At 40.6% G+C, this 20,437-nt stretch overlaps 1 protein-coding gene across 1 annotated transcript in view; it reads right to left on the bottom strand.

Annotated features, from left to right (window-relative positions):
• cntn3a.2 (contactin 3a, tandem duplicate 2) overlaps nt 1-20,437 on the bottom strand; it is a 74,385-nt gene that overhangs the window by 12,828 nt on the left and 41,120 nt on the right. The window contains exons 13-16 of the mRNA XM_079558592.1: nt 17,471-17,640; nt 14,411-14,528; nt 3,380-3,538; nt 1,055-1,204 (exon numbers count right to left, since the gene is read on the bottom strand). Coding sequence (XP_079414718.1) covers nt 1,055-1,204; nt 3,380-3,538; nt 14,411-14,528; nt 17,471-17,640 — 597 coding nt within the window. The remainder of the gene's footprint in view (nt 1-1,054; nt 1,205-3,379; nt 3,539-14,410; nt 14,529-17,470; nt 17,641-20,437) is intronic.

The following is a 20,437-nucleotide window of genomic DNA, read 5'->3' as shown; positions in this document are numbered from 1 at the left end:
ATTGACGTTTGGTTTGGCTTCAAGAAAAAAAAATCTTTTCTTTCTTCTTCTTCTTTCTTTTTTTATTAATAATGTAATTATAATCTCTAATAAAAATCTAAGATATAGGATTAGAATATTGGATACATAATATACTTATTCCTGCAGCGCTGGGAGGGGAGGGAGGTGGTGCGGGGGGCGGGCACATGTGCTCACTGTGTTGTCACGGAGCAGAATTATGGCTAGGCACCTTTGATACTGGCACGACACAGAGAACATCGCTATTCACTTTGTATCTCAGGACAGCATTTAACTTAGTGGATAAATAAGCATTTTGGTTCCTGTTTGTGCGTTAAAAGTAGCTTTTTCAAATGCAGCAAGATGTTTATGAACAAGGAGGAGGAGGAGAAGAGAGTGACGGAAAGAGGAGGGGACTGACAGCGTGTGCTGCTTTTGCTCGAGCGCGTAACCTGCCCCACAAGTGTATGTATGTGGCAGGTATGTGCGCAACGCTGCTGCTTGCACGTGTGCCATGCGCGTACCTCTCACAAACGGCGCGCTCCTCTGAGGGTGCTGCTGAATGCACTGCGCAGAGGCTCTGTCTGCCTGAGCATTAAATAAATAATTATTTACGTCGGGTTTGTTTTGGGTTCGTTTTTTGAGCCCGATCTTAGCTTTAGCCACAACCCAATAAATCACAATTGAGATTTTTTTTCACTCAAACTTGGCTGTAAATACAGCTAAAGTGGCACAAGCCCACAGTTAGCTTTTCCCGTTAGCCTGTTAGCTTCTTCTTCTAATGATTCCATTATTGTGTATTGGTGACTCCGACCCGGTGGCAGTGAAGTTACAAATGTGGTTTTCTGGTTTGACACCGGGGGGATGAAAGACCCCCCCAATCATCCCATTAACGTTTGTATTACCCCCAGAGGGACTACGAAAAGCATTTACAAGTTACTTAGTTCTTCTTTAAAATTGGATATTGTAAGGTACACAACAATTTGTCTCATTACCATGATTGTGTAATGTGTTTTAATATTGCTAACTCTACTGGAGGATGACAATCTTTACGAACCTGAATCTTCTGTCCTTGTTTTGACCGACACTGGACTGGGCTCGCCAACGCCTACACTGTTTCTGGCCAGAACTCGAAACTCGTACTCCACCCAGGCGTTCAAATCCACCACAGTAGCAGTCAGTGTGTTCCCATCTATGACTTCAGGGACTGGGAAGAAAAAAACAACAACGAAAAAGGTAATACAATAACGCCATTAGAGCCAAATCTATTTAGTCTATAGGATTTAGACAGTTAACTGACTTTACTCAGCCGTGTGAGACCAGACCAGGTTGTTATTCCTGAACTCACAGCTGGAGAGTGGATTGTAATCACATAAATGTCATTTCTCATCAAGCTATATCAAATACACTTAGATTTAAACTAAAGAAACTGGTTCGGGTGATGGATCATACTGACCAAAAGACACTTTTTCATTCAACTGAGAAGCGATGATTTTGCTGACGTTGGTTTATATGCTGGTTTGACTGAAATCGATTCTGATTATATCGCATTATTAAATGTTAGTCAATAGCATTTTTTGTCACTAGAATAAATCATGAATATTTGCATGATTTTCCAGGCTTTGGACGGCCAAAAGAGTTCACAGTTTTGTAACCACATTTGACTGGAAACTGGTCTGCTCTAGCTCAGAAAAATTGAACATATTTGGCTTGGGGTATATCTAGAATAATGCTATGCCGTAGACTTTTTTAACTAAGCAAATGCTGGTGGATTTCATATCTAGATTCCCGCTAAGAGACCTTTTCTGAGAATAGAATGAGGGGAGTTTATAGAGCAGGATAATTCGTGAGCAGGTCGTGATGCCACCTTCACAAGTGCAGAACAGGATCTTTATAGCTGCCAGTCTGAGCGCAAAATGATGAGATTTTTAATTAACGGACATTAAACGTTTGTTTAAAGAGGGAGGTCATAGACATAAAAGTCTTTCTACATATTCCCACATAATATTTATTTCATTTTATATTCTAGACACATTTACAAAAGGGCTGTACTTTTAATCACAATGGAATTTATCATGTTTAAAACCTATTTAGATCTCTACCAACCATGTTCTGAAACGTATGCGACTCCTGTATTAGTTTGGCCGTTCTCTTTTTTAAAGATGAACAAAGAAAGTAAACAAAAAAAGCTATGTCAAACTTGTCAAAGTTTCGGGGACAGGCTAATTACTCCCTGTGGATTTGCACATAGCCTTGTAAACAGCACACATTGTCATCCAATTCATTTTTGATTGGAGACTATTGATTAGCGGGGCTTTTAAACAAACTCTCAAAATAAGCATGAAAAAAACCAAAAACAATTTACCTTCTCATTATGCGGTCTCACGCTGATTGTAACAAAATGCTAAATCCATGCGCACATATACACTTGCATTTGGCCTCAGCGCATAAAAGCTACATGTCATCTTAGCTACTTTCACTTAGAAGGGCTTTTGCCGGGGCTCTGGAGGTCAATACTGCGGTGTAAATGAGATCATGTATAGGGTTGGCACGGATGACCCCTATGTCTCTTGGGTAGCAACCTGGACACCAGATGCCTCGCTCCTCGGCTGACCCCACACCCTGACCTGCCCATTGGAGACTGGGAGGTGGAGAAAGCGGAGAAATTTCCCAAAGGGCCTGTCAAGATTACATGGAAAAAACTGACATGACAACTGACCGACACTGCTGTACAGTTTGTGCATCGAGACAAATGCATATAGACTATTAAGACGCTTCTGCAGAGTAGTAAAATTTTGCAGACTCCATAACACTCTACGTATCGTATAGTCAATTATTCTTGTTATTTTATGGAGTCATTTTTCTACACTGCAATGTAGAACGTTCTCTGTTAATTAGGTTGGTTGAGATCTATGGCATGACGAACGCTCCAGCCAAACCAAGTGGTGGCCAAAGTAAGGAGGGTTAGTCCAAGAGGGGAGTCAGGAAGGGCACCCAGCAAAAAGGCTTGCCAAAAACCTATGCAAATAACTTCATGGTTACCAATTAAGGGACTTTCCATTCTAGTGCTACTATCGAGTGAAATTAAAAGTTACACTGTTTAGCGGTCACACACTATCAATGAGCGAAAACACCCGAAATTAATAAAACATATAATTGTAAGCACTCTTCACAGGCTTGTGGTTTTTCATTGGGAGTCCTGGTTTCAGTAGACAGAAAGCATAATGACTGTGCGAATCTATTGGAGAAAAACGGTCCATCAAAATCACCAACAAGATAACCACATGTTGTAATTTACTGAATGATTTTTTTTTTTTTGTATTGTATTACATTTATCTTGATTTTGGGACAATACATAATATGTTTCCAAGGAAGGACCTACCTGTGTTGACCCGCTGCCAGCCCACAGTGAAAGGGGTCCTCGTCTGGATGAGATAATGGGAGATGGGGCTGCCGTTGTCTCTGCCGGGGCTCCAGGCGAGCTGCGCTGTGCTGTCTGTCACCTCCTCCACTGTCACCACGGCTGGAGGGCTGGGAGGGCCTGGCTCCAACAAGCACCAGCCACATGTCCCAAACAGGCGCACAGACAGGGCGAAGGAGGACGTGTGGAAACAGTTCAGTTAGTTCAACAGACAAAGTGCATACATTCCAACGAGCAGCATAAACAACTTTTGTTTTGTAGTTTAAGGTGTTAGTTTTGCTCTTTTAAAATGTTAACTACCTTTGCTTTATTGATAGAACATTTGCTCAGGCACAAGTTTTATTTCTTTTTATTTCAGTGTTTTTTGTGTAGTATTATGTAGCTATGTTTTGAGAGACATAACCAATATTACTTCAAAATGTTATTAATTAATCTGCCTTGCACAACCATCTGTGGGCTGGCCTACACTCAGCACACAGACTGACAAAGATTTCAGGGTCACAATAATCGGCTCTTCCTGTCCTCTTATTTCCCTATGAGTGTCTTGGGCAAAACATGTTGTTTTTTATATATTAGCCATTAGCTCTGAAATAAAGGTTTTTAACACGTAGCCAGTGACTTCCCGTTAGTATCTCACTGTGTGATGATTTCCTGAACTATTCTGTGATTTGTGCAAGACATCGCTAATCCTTATTGGAAAAATAAGATAAGATAAGATAAACCTTTATTGATCTCACAAAGGAGAAATTCACTTGTTACAGTCGGCGTTACTTCACAGCGTGAGAAGAAGAACAGCAGCGTCCGGAGATTGCACCCAGAAGGCACGTGTCACTCGCGTGCATAGAGCTTATTCATTTACATCATTTACACAATAAAATAATGTTCATTTGAGAGCTTGGAGTGCAGACCACTTTGATTCCCTAAACTATAATTTTATGTTAACATTTCATGGGTGCACAGTATTTTCAAATTATTTCTGAACACACAGGTCAGGATGCCCTGCGTTGTTTAAATCAAATGCTAATGCAAACACCGGTTAGGCTTTCCCTTTTATAATATATACTACACACAATACAAACATGCATTATGTATTAAACCAGGGCCTATCACCATGGAAACCTCATTAAAAATGACCCGGTGGATTTCATTCACAAAAATATCGCTCATTAGTCGACTACATGAGGTAAGATGGTAAACAATGGATCTCTGCATATTTAAAATGGGTCTATCTCAGAAAATGCATACCCTCATATTCAATATACAGGCATATAACTTAAGTATTTATGAACACACCAACATTTATACAATCTTAATCAGAGCTTTGTTTTGGTTTAGTTTTGTTTATAAGAGCAAGATATATTTAATTGAATGTGGTCACTGAAGTGTGTTACAAAATAGGGATATTTTTAGCACTACATCATATTAGTTTCAAAAGCTCCATTGCCTCTAGAGATACCGGGTATATCTGTGAGTGAAACTGCTAAAAGATTTCATTCAGGGAGGCTGATCTTCATTAAGAATTAACAGCAAATTTAAGATTTATTCTCCCAATATGCAGCAGAGTCGTCGTCCTCCCCTCTCTCCACCTGCCGCTAACTGATCAATGCACCAGCAGGCACGAGCCAGCGCAGGGAACCAAATTAAAAGGTAAAAGATGAAACAGAGCCTTGTAGCCCTGAAGAAAATGTGTTTTTTAATCATTTATTTTCATTTTAGCTATAATTAAGCTTTGTGATATCATATTTTGGCCTCATTGACAGTTTCTGGATGTAATGAATGTGTCTATCTGTCAAATAACACAACACCGGAGAGAAGTGAGACAGGCTACAGATAAACACCTCAGGCTACATGCAACCTACTGAGCTAAACCAGAGTATATTCAAATTAGTAAGACGCAACATGTACTGCATTATTAACATAACATTTTCATTATGTATTATGTTCAAGTCTTCAAACGCATACGTTTCGATGATTCGCCACTAAGGCATGGCGTTTTGTTTGCACTGCTGTTTCGCGCACATGACCCCAGCGTCCCGGCTTCAGAGATATTGATCTATGTAAAAACTCATTACCAGCTCTTGATACAAAAAAAAAAACCTTTAATGCACTGGCCTCATTAAAACATATGAATGCAGCATACAATCAAGAATCAATTCCTTATCCTCTTAATTATATTTCATTGGCTGGGGCCACGAGGTGCTGTCAGTGTCTGCAGATAATCCAATATATAGAGTGTCTCTGGGCTTTGAGAGAACAGACCATGGTAAAGGTGCAATATTATATAATATGGAGCTGTATTGTTTAATGACAATAATAACTAGGCAAGTAATAATTACAACTCAATAGATATACAATATTAATCACTGCGTTTACAACAATCAAGATATTGATGTCATAATTTCACATGAGGGGGGAGGAGGCTGTGTAGTAACTCTATGGGTGATTTGCTGTTTTTCAGAAAAGCAGAAGCCCCACAAAATGTCCCACAATAGAAAACAATTGTTCCTGTGATAGAATATTATCAATTTTACACCGTTACCACACAAACAGAGAAGACAATGAACCTTATCTTAGTTTTCCTTCTATTACATGCATATTGGTATAGTCAAAAAAAGCACATTTCATGGAGACATACACAAAATCTACTCTTTTGCCGTGTAACTACATTGTGTTTAGTCTTTAATTACCAACCCAGTGTTTTGTCATTTTCTTAATCTGATTTGCATTTCCTGGATCCTGTTGCTTAATAGTCCGTAAACCATCACCAAACCTATTCTTAACCATTCTGTACTCAAGCTAAAAACATCACACCGCTACTACAATTTGTTAGCTTACCGTTGGCTAAAAATGGGTGCTTGTATCTTGGGTTTACTCTTAATTCCTCCAGCTGCAACACACGGCATTCTCAAAGGAGCTACTCAAGTGTCTTTTCCATACATTAATTTAAACGACATAACATGAAATATCAAAGTCAGAACTATGAATAATACAGAACACTCACCTAAATGTGTCACATGAATGCAACCTATTGCACATTTTCCTGAGCCAAACCATGATTCATTTCCTCATTCCAAATTATAACACAGAATCATGTATATTTCCCTGGCTCTTGTTATCTACATGGTTCGCAAACTAATCAAAGTGGGGCATTAATAAATATGCAGCGTTAAATGTGTAAGAAGGTGTTTTCTAATTGGAACATGGCACATATTTGAGATAAAAGACTGCAGGAGTGCCTTTTAGGTGTTTCCCTTTGGGTACATGATGCAATACAAGAGTTACTACGGCGAATGCTAATAGAGCAGCGTTAGCAGTGACCTTCTCCATATCCAGTACCACCCAGTGGAGTGTTTGAGACAAGTGGCTTCAAAAGCATTTGTGTTGGCTCATGTTGTAAACAGAAGAAAGCCCACTCCACCACTCAATAGCTTTTGTCTCACAAACAATTACCACTGACCTTCAGAGCTACGAGACAAGTGGATAAACAACTGGGACAGAGACGTGCCGTATTAGACAGCAAAGGCTACATTAACTATTGCAGAAAAGGGAGCTATTGACAGATCATTTTACTCAAATCAAGGACATAATAAAGAGATAGAAGCAGACCTCAAAAACGGAACTCAACAAAAGTATAGTTCATTGTACATTGTTACAGGTTGCTACGTTGCAAAACCAACGAGACTGTGTTAAAATGCTGATAAAGAAATACATTGGAATCATTTGATTATTGTAATGGGTTATAAAGCATTTAGATGGGAATGTAATATATTCAAACATATTGTTTGTCTTTGTCAAAGCACAGCCGCAACATCTCAGTGGAGATGAGCTCATGATGTCCTGCCCGAAGCAAAGTTCACAGTCAGTTTCTGAAGAGAGTACTCCAGCTTACAGCCAAGAAGACACAAGTTCCACCAATACAAAACACCTGTTTGTGAATGCCGTCAATCATATAGGGGGTTTCCTTCATAGACAAAAGTTTGTTAGCAATCATCTGTACTCTAACACTTTAGGAATAAGGAGTAAGTAAGAGCTTTATTTGTCATTGTACAACCGTACAACGATATTTGTTAGCCCTGAGCCGCTGCAACGGAGCGTGCCGCCACTGTGGGCCAACCTGAGCAGCATGTTTTTGGAGGTACGAGAAACCGTAGGACCCCGAGGAAACCTGACTGGCTGCCTTCAGTCTCCTCTGAAACGGTGCACCGCCCTTTGGGTTTGTCCCTGTTTCAGAACGTGGTGTCCTGCACTGGTCAGCTCCTCCACCTCCTCCTTCCTCTTCCTCCTGCGCAGCTCCCTCAGCTCCACAATAGTCTTTGACCGTCTTCTGGGAAGAGTTTAGCAGTTAATCTGAGCTGCAGGTGTGGGGGGCTATTGGCGCCTCTTCAGTGTTTCAGAAGAAGAAATCTGTAGGTCTCAAATGTCTTTAGCTAATAAGCTAGCTGTTTGTTTACTTTTACACTTTAACTACAAGAACAGAAAACCTTTGTCAATGACCACACCCTTAATGAACAGACATATATTCTTTTATTATGGTTGTTTGATTCAATTTTAGTCAGAGGTTGTGTTAGATTTACAAACCGAAAATATATATTTTTTCCTTTTAAATAACAATATCACTACACGGTTCACAGATTATGGCAATTAATGACTGAAGACAAGCATGCTACTCATTTAAAGTTCCCTACTAGAAATAATCCCAACATTCATTGCCAAGCTTCAACATAAAGCAAAGGGCTACATATTCTTCAAAGGTAAGATAAGATTTCTTAATACATTTTTCCATGAACAAGACATGTGTCCCCAGATATGATCTCCAATATTGGTTTTATTGATCCATCCATCCATCCATCCATCCATCCATTTTCTTCCGCTTTATCCGGGGCCGGGTCGCGGGGGCAGCAGTCTCAGCAGAGATGCCCAAACTTCCCGATCCACACACACCTCCTCCAGCTGTTCTGGGGGGACCCCGAGGCGACACCAGGCCAGCTCGGAGACATAGTCCCACCACCGTGTCCTGGGTCTTCCACGAGGCCTTGTCCCACTAGGACATGCCTGGAACACCTCCCGCGGGAGGCGACCAGGAGGCATCCGAAACAGATGCCCGAGCCACCTCAGCTGGCTCCTTTCGACGTGGAGGAGCAGCGACTCTACTCCGAGCTCCTCCCGGGTAGCTGAGCTCCTCACCCGATCTCGGAGGGTGCGCCCAGCCACCCTGCGAAGGAAACTCATTTCGGCCGCTTGTATTCGCGATCTTGTCCTTTCGGTCATTACCCAAATCTCATGACCATAGGTGAGGGTGGGAACGTAGATCGATCGGTAAATCGAGAGCTTTGCCCTCCGACTCAGCTCCCTCTTCACCACGACAGACCGATACAGCGACCGCATCACTGCTGACGCTGCACCGATCCGTCTGTCGATCTCACGCTCCATCCGTCCCTCACTCGTGAACAAGACCCCGAGATACTTGAACTCCTCCACTTGAGGTAAGGACTCTCCACCGACCTGGAGAGGGTTTTATTGATAAAAATTGTAATTGTATAATTACAAATTGTGTCATTTGAACTCACACAAAAAATTCCGGGATATACATTTTTTTTTTGCAGCTAAAAACCAGTGTGTTTCCACAATCTAGTAGTCCTAATTGGTGGCAAAACTAGTGCTTGTGTCCACATATGCAGCTTTACATTTAAACGCACTGTATATGCTTAAAGGATCTTGTTACATTCCCTTTCTGCATATCAACAGTTGCAACACATGCATGAGTATCATGGTAAAATGAGCAGTCCATTATTCATGTTGTTGTCTTTACATTAAAATTTCATTGTTGTGCACATGTGCATAGCAAACAGCGACTTGCAGAGTTCTGGCTTTTGCTGCCAAAAAGAAAATGTGCTTCACTAGTGGAGCTGCAATAAACAAGCAGGGCCTCATTTAATCTGGAAACTAATTCAGCTATTGGTCATTTGATTTCCACTTAATCTTTAATTTCAGACTTTTTAATGGCTGCAGCAGTGCGGGCCTGTTATATATAGGCCTATGGAAAAGACAGAGCATATATACGGTTTTTATGCCTTTTCTGTAATAAAACTAATCGTCTAAAACTATATTTGGTCCATGTAGTGCCAATACATTTATCTTCAAAATTAAATTAGTCTGTATGATGCGACTTGACCTCAACCATGAATAATTTCCCCTGATTACATGTATTAAATGATAAATTAATTCGCCCTCATAGTCCTGATTAAATTGTGATGAAATTTTGATGCAGAGAGTACGATTGCTTGATATGTACTGGCTTGCAGACACACATGGAGTGCTGAATCTAAATCATCCCTGGTGAATTAATAAAATGTTTTTTTTTGAGCAAGTCTCTAGTTTAACACCGCTGTTAACTGGCAGGTGTCCAGGCCAGGGTGCACCCCGACTCCGACCCAAAGCAACTGGGATAGGCTCCAGCCTCCCACACACTGTAACGGATCTGAGATACACATGAATAATTTAATATATTTCTGATAGAAATATAGACTGCAGACTAGAGGTAATAAAATTTGAAATAAGGTATTGAAAGAAAAACATCCTCCCCAATTCTATGCTTCTAACTCCAACTCCTTCATGAGGTAAGATTCATGTGCATTTATAAGCCAATATTGCTGTGGAAAACAAGTTATATTGATGCAAGAAATAAGAGAAATATATGCGTGACTAAAGCGATCAGTTCATGTTGTGCACACGCTGAATTTTATTAGCTGTTAAATTATCTTAAAGTGTAATGTGGTGATTCATTTGCAAATTTGATTCATTGTTCAGGCAATGTATAAATTAGTTTCTAATTTCTAAAATGTCGGTTATGTAAAAAAAAAAAAAAAAAAAAGTCCTTAAAAAAAATCTATGCCCTTATGAGCCCTGAGCAAGAAATAAGTCTTTGTGCCAGAAAATACGACCAGAAATTCAATAAAGTTAACGGTTTTACATTTATGCATAGAGTGTGCAGCAGACATATGCAATTACAATTTAAGTGCACCTAAGCTTATTCTTGGTTATGGTATGGGACTAGAGTAATACCAGTTCATATATAATAGATACATCCGAGCATCTGAACATATTCATTATGGAGGAGATAGTGTGACAGAAATAGTGCAGCGATCTTGAGAAGCCTATCCAACATCATCAGTTGTACGGTGCCCTAGTGTCCTGTCAGAGACACAAGGTTAATGGCAGTTTCCACGCTGTAACTGGCTGCCCGAGGTGAAAGAATCTCTTTGATCTAAATGTGGATTCACTGTCATCTTGTCAGACCTCTTGTGCTCGTGATCAAACCCGCTGCATTGGCCACACACTTCCTGGGTTTTCCCGATCGAGCGTCGCGCCTCGACATTGGAAGGGCTTCGATACCGAGGAGGGAGACGCTGGTGACAGCTGCCGTGATCAGGAAGTGTAAATAACGCACAGTCGGAGTCACACACTACCAGTTTCTTTGCCGTCGATAGCAGGCAAATTTATTCCACTGACCTTGACGTTTGTTTGTTACAAATAAAAGAAGAAATTGGCTTTCATTTGTAAAGCATTTCATGGAAAACCCCAGGAAGACTGACAAAGACTTCTGCGTAATTTGCTTCTTCGACCCATCTCCTTAAGTATGAGGAAAATGTTGTGTCTTGCTCAAGGACAGCAATCCCAGGTAAAATAAAGAACTGGCCTAGTTATTTCAATCTCAGAAATAACACCATTGCATTAAGTAGACAAACTCAAATTATCATGTAAAACATTCATACATCATATTGCAGTCAAGGAGACACTTGTTTAGTCCTTAGCCAGTTTGAAAGTGGTGCTTATTGCTGCCATTTGCCAACAATATCCTCAACACGCCAAGCCATTGCAGTGCTTTCTAGCCTTACCAGATAGAGATATGGATCCAACCTTTTCAAACCCTGACAACCAAATCATCCCTCACCCCGCTTGACATTTAATGCATTTGCAGAGTGTCAATTTGAAGTGCATTGATCAAAACTCGCCCCTGCTAAGGCTACAAGATGCAAACGGGAACACAAAGGGAAAGTTGTAATGTTTTGTTCTGCTCAGTGTACTGTAACTCTCAACAATTGCGTATGTGTGTCTCTGGAGCTTTGCATGCAGCATGACTGAGCCTAGACAGGTAATGAAAAAGCCCACTCCCAGCTACACAGCACATCGCTGGGCATTAAACATTAAAAGGAGGACAGGATCCGACAATAAGCATGGATCCAGTCGGCCGCGTGCCGACTGTGCAGCAGGTGCGCGGCTGAGAATCTGGAAATGGCACTAAATAATGTTGCAACAGAAGCTTAAACACAAAGCAGCAGCGATAATGTGACAAAGCGAATTGTAATTACGATTGTTCAATGAGTGAAATATATTGAAAAAGCAATTGGTAATACACACCTTTTCCCTTTTGTTTTGCCATAACTGTATTGTCATAAATTTCAAAATACTGTAATAGCCCTGGTGGTCGGCGCTCATATCTCACAGCAAAAAGGTTTCAGGTTTGATTTCCAGGCCTGTCTCTGTGGGGTTTGCATGTTCTTCCAGTGTCTGTGTAGGTTTCCTCTGGGTGCTCTGGGTTTTCCCCAACCACTACACATACTGTATGTACAACAGGATCCACTCTTTCAAACAAAATTAATTAAATAATGAATGATCGCCACAATGGAACGGCATTATAATCCACGGAGAGGATGCCTGCACTACCTCTGCCACGTGATTACTAATTGTCATTATCACAACTCTACTAGTCAAGCTAGCCAACCACATTAATTTTCTGATCTATTACAATGAATGATTGTGTTGTGGGTAGATGGATTGTGGTGCAAATACAACTTCCATTGAATCTAAATCAAAAGTCTACAACCAGCATTCACTTCTGTGGTCACAGTCAGCACTGCTTAGAACATGCTACAGTAGGGTAGATACTTTCCAAGTTCCCTGTACATTACAAAGATATTTACAAAATTATTCTTATTTGTTTATTCAGTTGGAAAAACATTGATAAAAAATAATTAATAACTTAATAATTACATAGAACTTAAGAAGGATAAGACTTTTAGGCTTGATAAATGCACACACTACGGCCGTGCTTACTGGAGTGTGAACGCTATCCAAGCGCTAAGAACACTGAGCATCCATTTCAGTGTCTGTGATCCCACAGACTACCCACAATACCAACTTTTCAAAGGGACAGGCAGCATTGAACACATCGACCATATGACCACAAGAACATTGCTGACTTGTGTTGCCCCCACCCCTCAGGGATCACCCTCCGGTCTTTATGCCAGTCTCCTGAAAGATCCCAAAGACTTGTTTCAAAACCCACAGGACCCTGTCCTTTCAGGCTGTTGCCCCTAGACTCGGGAATGATCTGCCGCTGTCCCTCCATGTGGTCGACTCAGTGGACTATTTCAAATAGACTCCCAACTGTTGTTTAGGAAAGCTTTTAGTGACAAATGTTGTATACATGCTTTTACTTTCAGTTGTGATCTGCTATTTGTGAAGCACTTTGTGATTTTTGTCTGCATAAATAAATTGTGTTGTTTTTTTTGCTGACAGAAGCTGGATTCACACCAACCCGACGCACCGTCGCTGTTTGGGGGGGAAGGGTGACTATTTGTCTGCTCAGGTTTCCTCTCGTCTGCCCCGTCTCACCTGCTAAGAGCAACATCTACACTGAAGAGACATGCACTCCAGACCAAGCCATATAGCCGCACAATGCAAATAATGTTGGTAGATACGTCTAGTAGTAAGTTGTGAACAAAATGCCTCGGCCCCCGTTCAAACGCTGTGTGGTGTAGTCTCTGATTGTGTTCTCAGAGAGTCCCGACACCTTTTTATTTCAGTTTATGCCACAAAGAAGTTTGTACATTTTCCCACCTTGTTGATAAAACAGTGCGCATCCAATTTTAGTGAGTTCAAAAACACAGGAGAAAAGCTGTCCTTCTAATATCCAGCTGATTTGCAGGCAAGCCGGTAACAAGAGGCCATTGTACTCCTAGTGCGGTAACATGGGGATGCCGATTTGACAAACACAATCGGCTAGAACAGGCTTCACCGACCTCCACAGACCGTCGTCTACACAAAACACACGCGTCCAAAACCTGGCCGCCCACTCCCGACTACTGATTGGTGTGAAAGGGCCTGCCCTGTACCCTGTACCCAACTTTTTTTTTAAATTATGGAATGAAATTGTATTTATATAATGTAAAAGTATCTTACATTTGTGGGGAAAAAGGTCAGTGGATTTTATTATACAGCATTTTTGTCTCAAACCAGCGGGTTAGTATTTTTTAGCATTACTGTTGCTCCCTGAAATAAACTGAAACATCTTATAAACTCATCCCTGGGAGGAAAATGTAGTAAAGAAAGTTGAAAATATTCTATTGTTTGCAAACAAAAAAGAAAATCCGGTACTTCCTTTAACCAGGGACACAACTGCAATGTGTTCTGTTCAGAGCTTTGGTCGAATTGCCAAACTTTGGATTGTTGGGCAAACGCTCTGCCACTGAGTCACTGAGATGATGAATTATATATGCCACCAACACCAGCGTTTGAGACTTGGACACTTGCGTCAACTTCTCCTTTCGCTCATGTCCCCAGTGACTGCCACTTTAAGACAAGCCCTCCTCCAGAGCGGCTGACAATAAACTAAATAACTTTGACATCTAAACTGCACTTTGTGACATGATGACTTCTGAAATGAATAAAAACAACAAACCAGCTTGTGCACACTGCAATTACATCTGAGTTTAAAGACCCATAGAGCCGTGAGAGCAGACAGATGCAATTTTGTTTTTAAAGGGATGCATTTTCTTGCTTGTCATAAAAGCGATACGTCAATTTTTTGGCATTAGAGCAGAGCGAGATTGGCGACAATAGTTAGCAGCGCATTTATGAAAAAAAGGGGGAAGCTTAGAACACTGTGCAGCTTGCATTTAATTAGCCCGAGCAAAGAGAAGGCTTTCTTACCTTTCACGATCAATACGGCCACGGCTGACAGGCTCTCCACATCCGTATCCACCACGCAGATATATTTGCCCGCGTGGTAAAGCTGAATGTTCCTAATCATCAGATCTCCCGCTGTTCTCTGCCAAAGGAGGGAGAGAGAGCGTTATGTAGCATGAAAGATAACAGACCCGGTGACAGCTTATTAAAGAATGTAGTCGAGCATACATAAGGCGCAATAAATAGTGGGCACACAGAAACGGACAAAGATATTTTCATCACAAAACATAATGCTGGCCTTTCTGAGCAAGATGTCCGGAATTTAAAAAGGATCAAGGCAAGGAAAAAATTACAAATTGATTTTTATGTCCAACGCGGCCAGTAGTGTTTTAGTGGTTTTCCTATAAAGGTTGTCGAACGTGACCTCCAAAACCTGCTGTGCTAGTAACTACACAAACACGGTTTTATTGGAGAGAAATAGGCCGTATCTAGAGTCACATCACAGGAGACGGCTATAAGCGGCAAAGTGGCGAATTAGTGGTGAAATTGTTCTCTTAGAGTTGGCAGGGGAGAGAGGACGGCGGAGCCAGCATGGTTTAATTATGGAAATTAATTCCTTGAAGCAGCAGAAGTTAAGTTGATAATCTCTTTGGACTGGGGACATTTCATACACAGGGGAAGTTGGGGGAAAGAGGGATCACATGCTGACGAGACCAGATTTCAGGAGTGAAATGTTGCGCCATTGACAGACAGTGAGATTTAAAAAACTTCACAAACAAGTAAGAATAAATATAAGTAACACCCTTTCGGTTCTCTTTGGGTGCATCTGTCAAAAATTGATTTGCGAAAGGAAGATTTTCTGACAAATTATTATCGCACGGCCCCAAAAGACATGAAGATTGACAGATGTGATTGACAGCTCATTCGCTTGCGTCTGGTGTCAAAGCCTTCGCTTCATCTCTTCTTTTATATACAAGAATGATTGTACTGGAGAAAAGCAGCACCCTGAACTCAATGTACATGCAGTTAGGATGTTTGCCAAGAAAAAAAATCTACATTTCTCAGAACTTTATTAAAATGACAAGCTGTACATCAAATTCGATTCTTTTTCAGGAAAGATCTGGTAAACTATGCAACTAGAAACTACTGACTAACTACTATATCTGCTGAGTATTTAATAAGCAATTTATTTTAGATGTCGACTGATATGGGGTTTTCTATGATATGTTTGGCCGATTTTTCCAAATGTCTATAATCCTGTGTATGCATCTCCTAAACTGTGGTGTAAAATGTGTCAGTGTTGAACTGTGGCAGCAGGGGGTGCTTTATTAAGGAGATAGGGCTGACTTATTTAGGGAAAACAAAAAAACGGTAAGTCTCTTTTATTGTTGTTTCTTTCTTTTTTTTAAATCTTATTTATTGTAATAGTATGCCCCTATAGCCTTATAGTTTAAAGTTGTATAGCTTATTTGTATCTAAATTCTGTGTTATATGTTTTATGTTGCACGTCTGCACCGAGAAAAAATCCTAGTTTGTGAACCTGTTCTCAATTTTTTCGTTTTTAAGCACCTGTCCCTGTGTCCTACAGTCAGCGTTTATGCTGCTCTGATGGAGCTGAGTGTAACATAAATAATATCGTGTCCACAGCGATATCAAAAATTACAACGATATCAAAAAATTATATTGCGATAACGATATGCAATGCGATATGGCCCACCCCTACTCTCAGGTTGCTTTTTTCATGTTACCACAGTAGCCATAACTATAGTGATTTGGCAGTCAAATACCGTTATGTGGGTGAAGTGTTCTGCACTTGCTTGGACATGGTGCCAGGCCCTCAGGTTGGTGATGTGAATGCTCAACCCGCCATGCCAGTGTCTGTATTTTAATATTGTGCATATTTGTAAACTAATTTACACTTTCCAAATCCTGGAGAAGACTGGCAACAATTCATCAACACTGTGCGATTAGCGTAGGAAGAAACACATGCTTTATGCTTGCTGAACTTTTCAAACATGTAAAGAAAAAAAAAATCCACACAAAAACTTCTGTCTCCATAAAAGCAGGCAGCTTCCGACACCTATTTCAAGTTCATATGTTTAGTGTCTCAGCCCCACAGTCCATTATTCTCGCTGTATATGGCCCATGATATCTTTTGTGAACGAGGAGGAAGCCCATAAAGCAGGAGAATAGGTAATCTCCGAGGTGTGAGGGTGCTGTGGAGGTGTTCTGTCATCCTGGAGAATAGAATCTGTCATGCTTTCATTCCCTGTAAAATAAAAAGACACCTCTAATGATGTGCATCCCCGTCCCGTTACGAGCCCCGGAGCAGCAGACTGTGGCAAAGTGGGGCTTCAAAATAATTCAGGACCAGTCAAACGATTACTACAGTGGGCTGAGCGTCAGTAACTCACAGAGAGATGAATCCCTGTCAAACAACTCAGCAGATAATGCATTACCTACAACAGTGCTTGTCACGATGTGATACATGCCTCCTATAAAGTTATTTTCCTATTAGTCTTTTTTTTTCAATCATGCAGCCCCAGTTCCTTATAATTACTTAGATAATCCAGTCTAATTTAATATGTAATGGTGTCTGAATTAATTGTTTTCCTGATTATGCTTGTTTCACCTGTGCTGCCATTGAATTGAAACAATGTTGTATAGGCTTGGACCTACATGAACTACAATAAAAAGCAGTATTTGTAAACTGGTCGTACTCACAAAGAGCAAAAGCTAAACTGAAGGTTTCTTTTATTCCTGCAGAGTATTTTGACATAACAGGCACCATGTTTTCATTCACCGGAGCACAATAGCCCAGCTTTGAGTGGATGAGTGATTTAATAGCATCATTTTTTTTTTTTACAAAGAGTCTCACATCCCCGCAGCCTATTATTCCTCTAGGAGCACTTTTAAAAGATGGTATCACACCAAATGTTGGCAGTAAATCTCTTGTCGAGATGTCAAGCGGTGAGCTGTCTCTTTAAATCAAAGCCAAAGGGATGAAGTGGCCAGAGAGGTGGCAACTGCCCATTTGCACATTTGAGATAGAAAGATATATAAGAACTGAGGAGGGTCACTCACCCCGCCCACCAGCTCAAAATGGCCGTCGTCCTTGGCGATGAGCTGTCCGTTAAAGGCCCAGGAGAAGGAGATGTCCAGCACGGGGTCACAGGACACCTGACAGGGCAACACGATGCTCTCGCCCACAATGATCTCCATGTCTGACGGGCCCTGAGTGATACGGGTTGGATCTATATTGAGAAAAAAAGATTACACAAAGATCCTTACACAAAGATTGTCTTTCTTCTTCCCATCCCTTTTTCATGTTTGGAGATGTTCAGAAAACTAAATGTAAATATGTGAATATGCTCAATATTTGATCACTTACATTGTTTGAATATATATCGTGTATCTGTTCATGTGCCAAAGTTGCATATAATGTGCATGAATTTATCATGTACTGTAAATGTATCTCAAAATAAATAATCTAATCTAATCTGAAAAGATTAGAATACTGCAGCTCTCACAAACAGCTACAAAAGAGTTAAGCATAAATTGGTTTCAACTGAGTAATTTGGACTAAGTACATAGTTTATCTGCACCTGTTTAAAGATGATTGTTGTTAGGAAAAATAGGAGTAATGTGGCACATTAGGTAATTGCTAGAGTGAGCTAGAACCCATAACAGGGCTAGACAAACCAACAGGAGCACAGGGATTTTACCTGGTGGGCTGACATACTAACATAAGACCAAAGATCATACATAAGATCAAAGGTGAGGTTACAATGCAGACTTCTACTTTCTTTGTGAGAGTAAATTTAACAGAAGTCATTTACAGAAGTTTCCTATGTTTTCCATCTTTGATCTGTTTGCATTTTGCAGCGGTATCACCCATGCATGATGCAACTTCCTCTAATCACCAGGTATTCTGCAGTTCATAATGACTTTTTCAAGGAGAAAGGAACGCCTTCTTCACTCACTGAAAAAGGCTTTTTTTTATTGTACGCTACACATGGGATTATAGGGAGCTTTGATGAAGGCAGAGAGACTCTCAAATTGTATAACTGCTATGAAGTTTATGAACAATTCCATTTTATCTATAGCAAATGAACAATGTAAACAAGTGTTAAAGTACAGATACTGAAAACCAAGTGCCACTTATACTGTTTATACCGAGCAAATTGAAGGGTACCAGCCCTTCGCAAATGCACTTTGGGGGTCATTTATCAAGACAGGTGCCAAATAGCAAGTGGACTCTGGAAAATAGCATATGCTTTTTTATGGGCGCGTTGCACCTGATTTACAATTCGAAATGGCAAGGATTGTTAAGGCTGCAAATCTGATATGTAAATGAGAGAATGTTGGATGAGCAAAAGATGCGCAAACTACTGTGCTGCTGCCATTTCACACCTTTGACAATGCAGAGAAATAATTTATTAGGAAAAATATACATGTGTATACAATATTGTATGAAATATTGTGATTTACAAGTGGGCTTCTCCAAGCATTTACTATCAGGTTTGCACAGTGCTGATTGTGAATATGGCACGGGGGAAATATTGTCCTCCATGCGCTCATTCAGCACACAGTGCAAGTGGATCTGGGTGCAGGACCTGAGGGCAGTTGAGCACTGCAGGACGCATAAGGAAACTCTTATAATCTGATAATTAAGCGAAGCTTTGAACAACAGGCCAACCAGCGCTCTGCGCCCCAATCAGGATCAGGTTCTTTTCAGACTATACACGAGAAGCAGCGCTTTAAGTGAGGTAAAGGGATGGACACAGGAACTTGCGTTCAAGCATGGAAAATTTGGAGCCACTTGTGGATGAGAACAGGTGATCCACGGGCTGCACCTCCCTCGTATTTGTGTTGGACATGACTCTAAAGGACATGGGTCAGATGCATAAGCCCAGTGGGACTCAGTGTACAAGTGAGAACAATGTAGGTAGGTCTGTTTTTGTGTCTCTTCCGTCTTCACAACAACATATCATTGTTGCATCTTTGTGAATTGGTTTCTATGAAGCCTGATATCTAACTTTCAGGGCAGGCTCTGTGCTCAAACTGTATCAGTCAGTCCAATTCCTGACTATCCAATGTGCACCATTGTCACACAGTTTTACCTGTTGTAGTCATGATAAATAAGAAAGAGGTTGCTTTACACCTAAATTAGCATTTTTCTTGTGTCTTTTTGGAGAGAGTGGTTTGCTCCACTTTTACACGTGGTCCTCCTTTTTTCTACAATAAAATGTTTGATAAATGACCCCCTTGGTTTCAAACTATTACTATTACTAAAAGTAAAACTATCAGTTAAAAATACCCTCCTGGTTCTACTAAATAAATTACACCAATAGAAGTACTATCAAGTAATTTTTTCCACTCCTGATTATGAATATTTAATACTTTGTCTTGACCAGGTTTGAAGAAGAGCCCCCTCTCCAGCACTGCCTAATAAGACACCCATAAAATAAACCATTCCCAATCTGCCACTGAACATGATGAACTGTGTTAAAATAAAGTCTACCAGGGAACATTGCAAATCATTGGCAGAGTCGCAGTGGATTCTCTATATAAAACCCTGCCTCATAAAAGTCTTACTTAAATAATATGATAATGTGCAGCTGCTAAAATGGCCTAATACTTCAGGCTGACACAGCTCGAATAATCCTGATAGCAATTACAATGTGCGGCGGATCTGATAAAGCTTCATGTAATGGGGCCTACGTGCGAGACAAAAACTCAGGGTTTTACAATCTGCAAAAGGGAATCATTTGGCTAAGTCCGCCGTGCTTCGAAAGTCAGCATAATGAATCTACACAAAAAGGTACAAAGCAAGATACGCACTCTTAACTAAGTACCTCAAATGGACTATCAATGAGTAAAGGACATAGAAAGAGCATGGCTTGAGTGGCTAAGACACTTATAATCAAAGAAAAGGTCACCCCTTCGAGTTACTTTGAAAATTAAGCTACTAATTAATTAAAAAAAAGGCGGGCTTGGCAGTTTCAGTGTGCACAATACCATTCAGGAGTTGACGACCGGGGAGGGAAC

This window comes from Gobius niger, assembly GCF_951799975.1.
Source record: "Gobius niger genome assembly, chromosome: 6".
In the NCBI taxonomy this organism is placed as follows: Eukaryota; Metazoa; Chordata; class Actinopteri; order Gobiiformes; family Gobiidae; genus Gobius; species Gobius niger.
The sequence above is the reverse complement of the archived record's forward strand: the minus strand, read 5'-3'. Positions and strand labels throughout refer to the sequence as shown.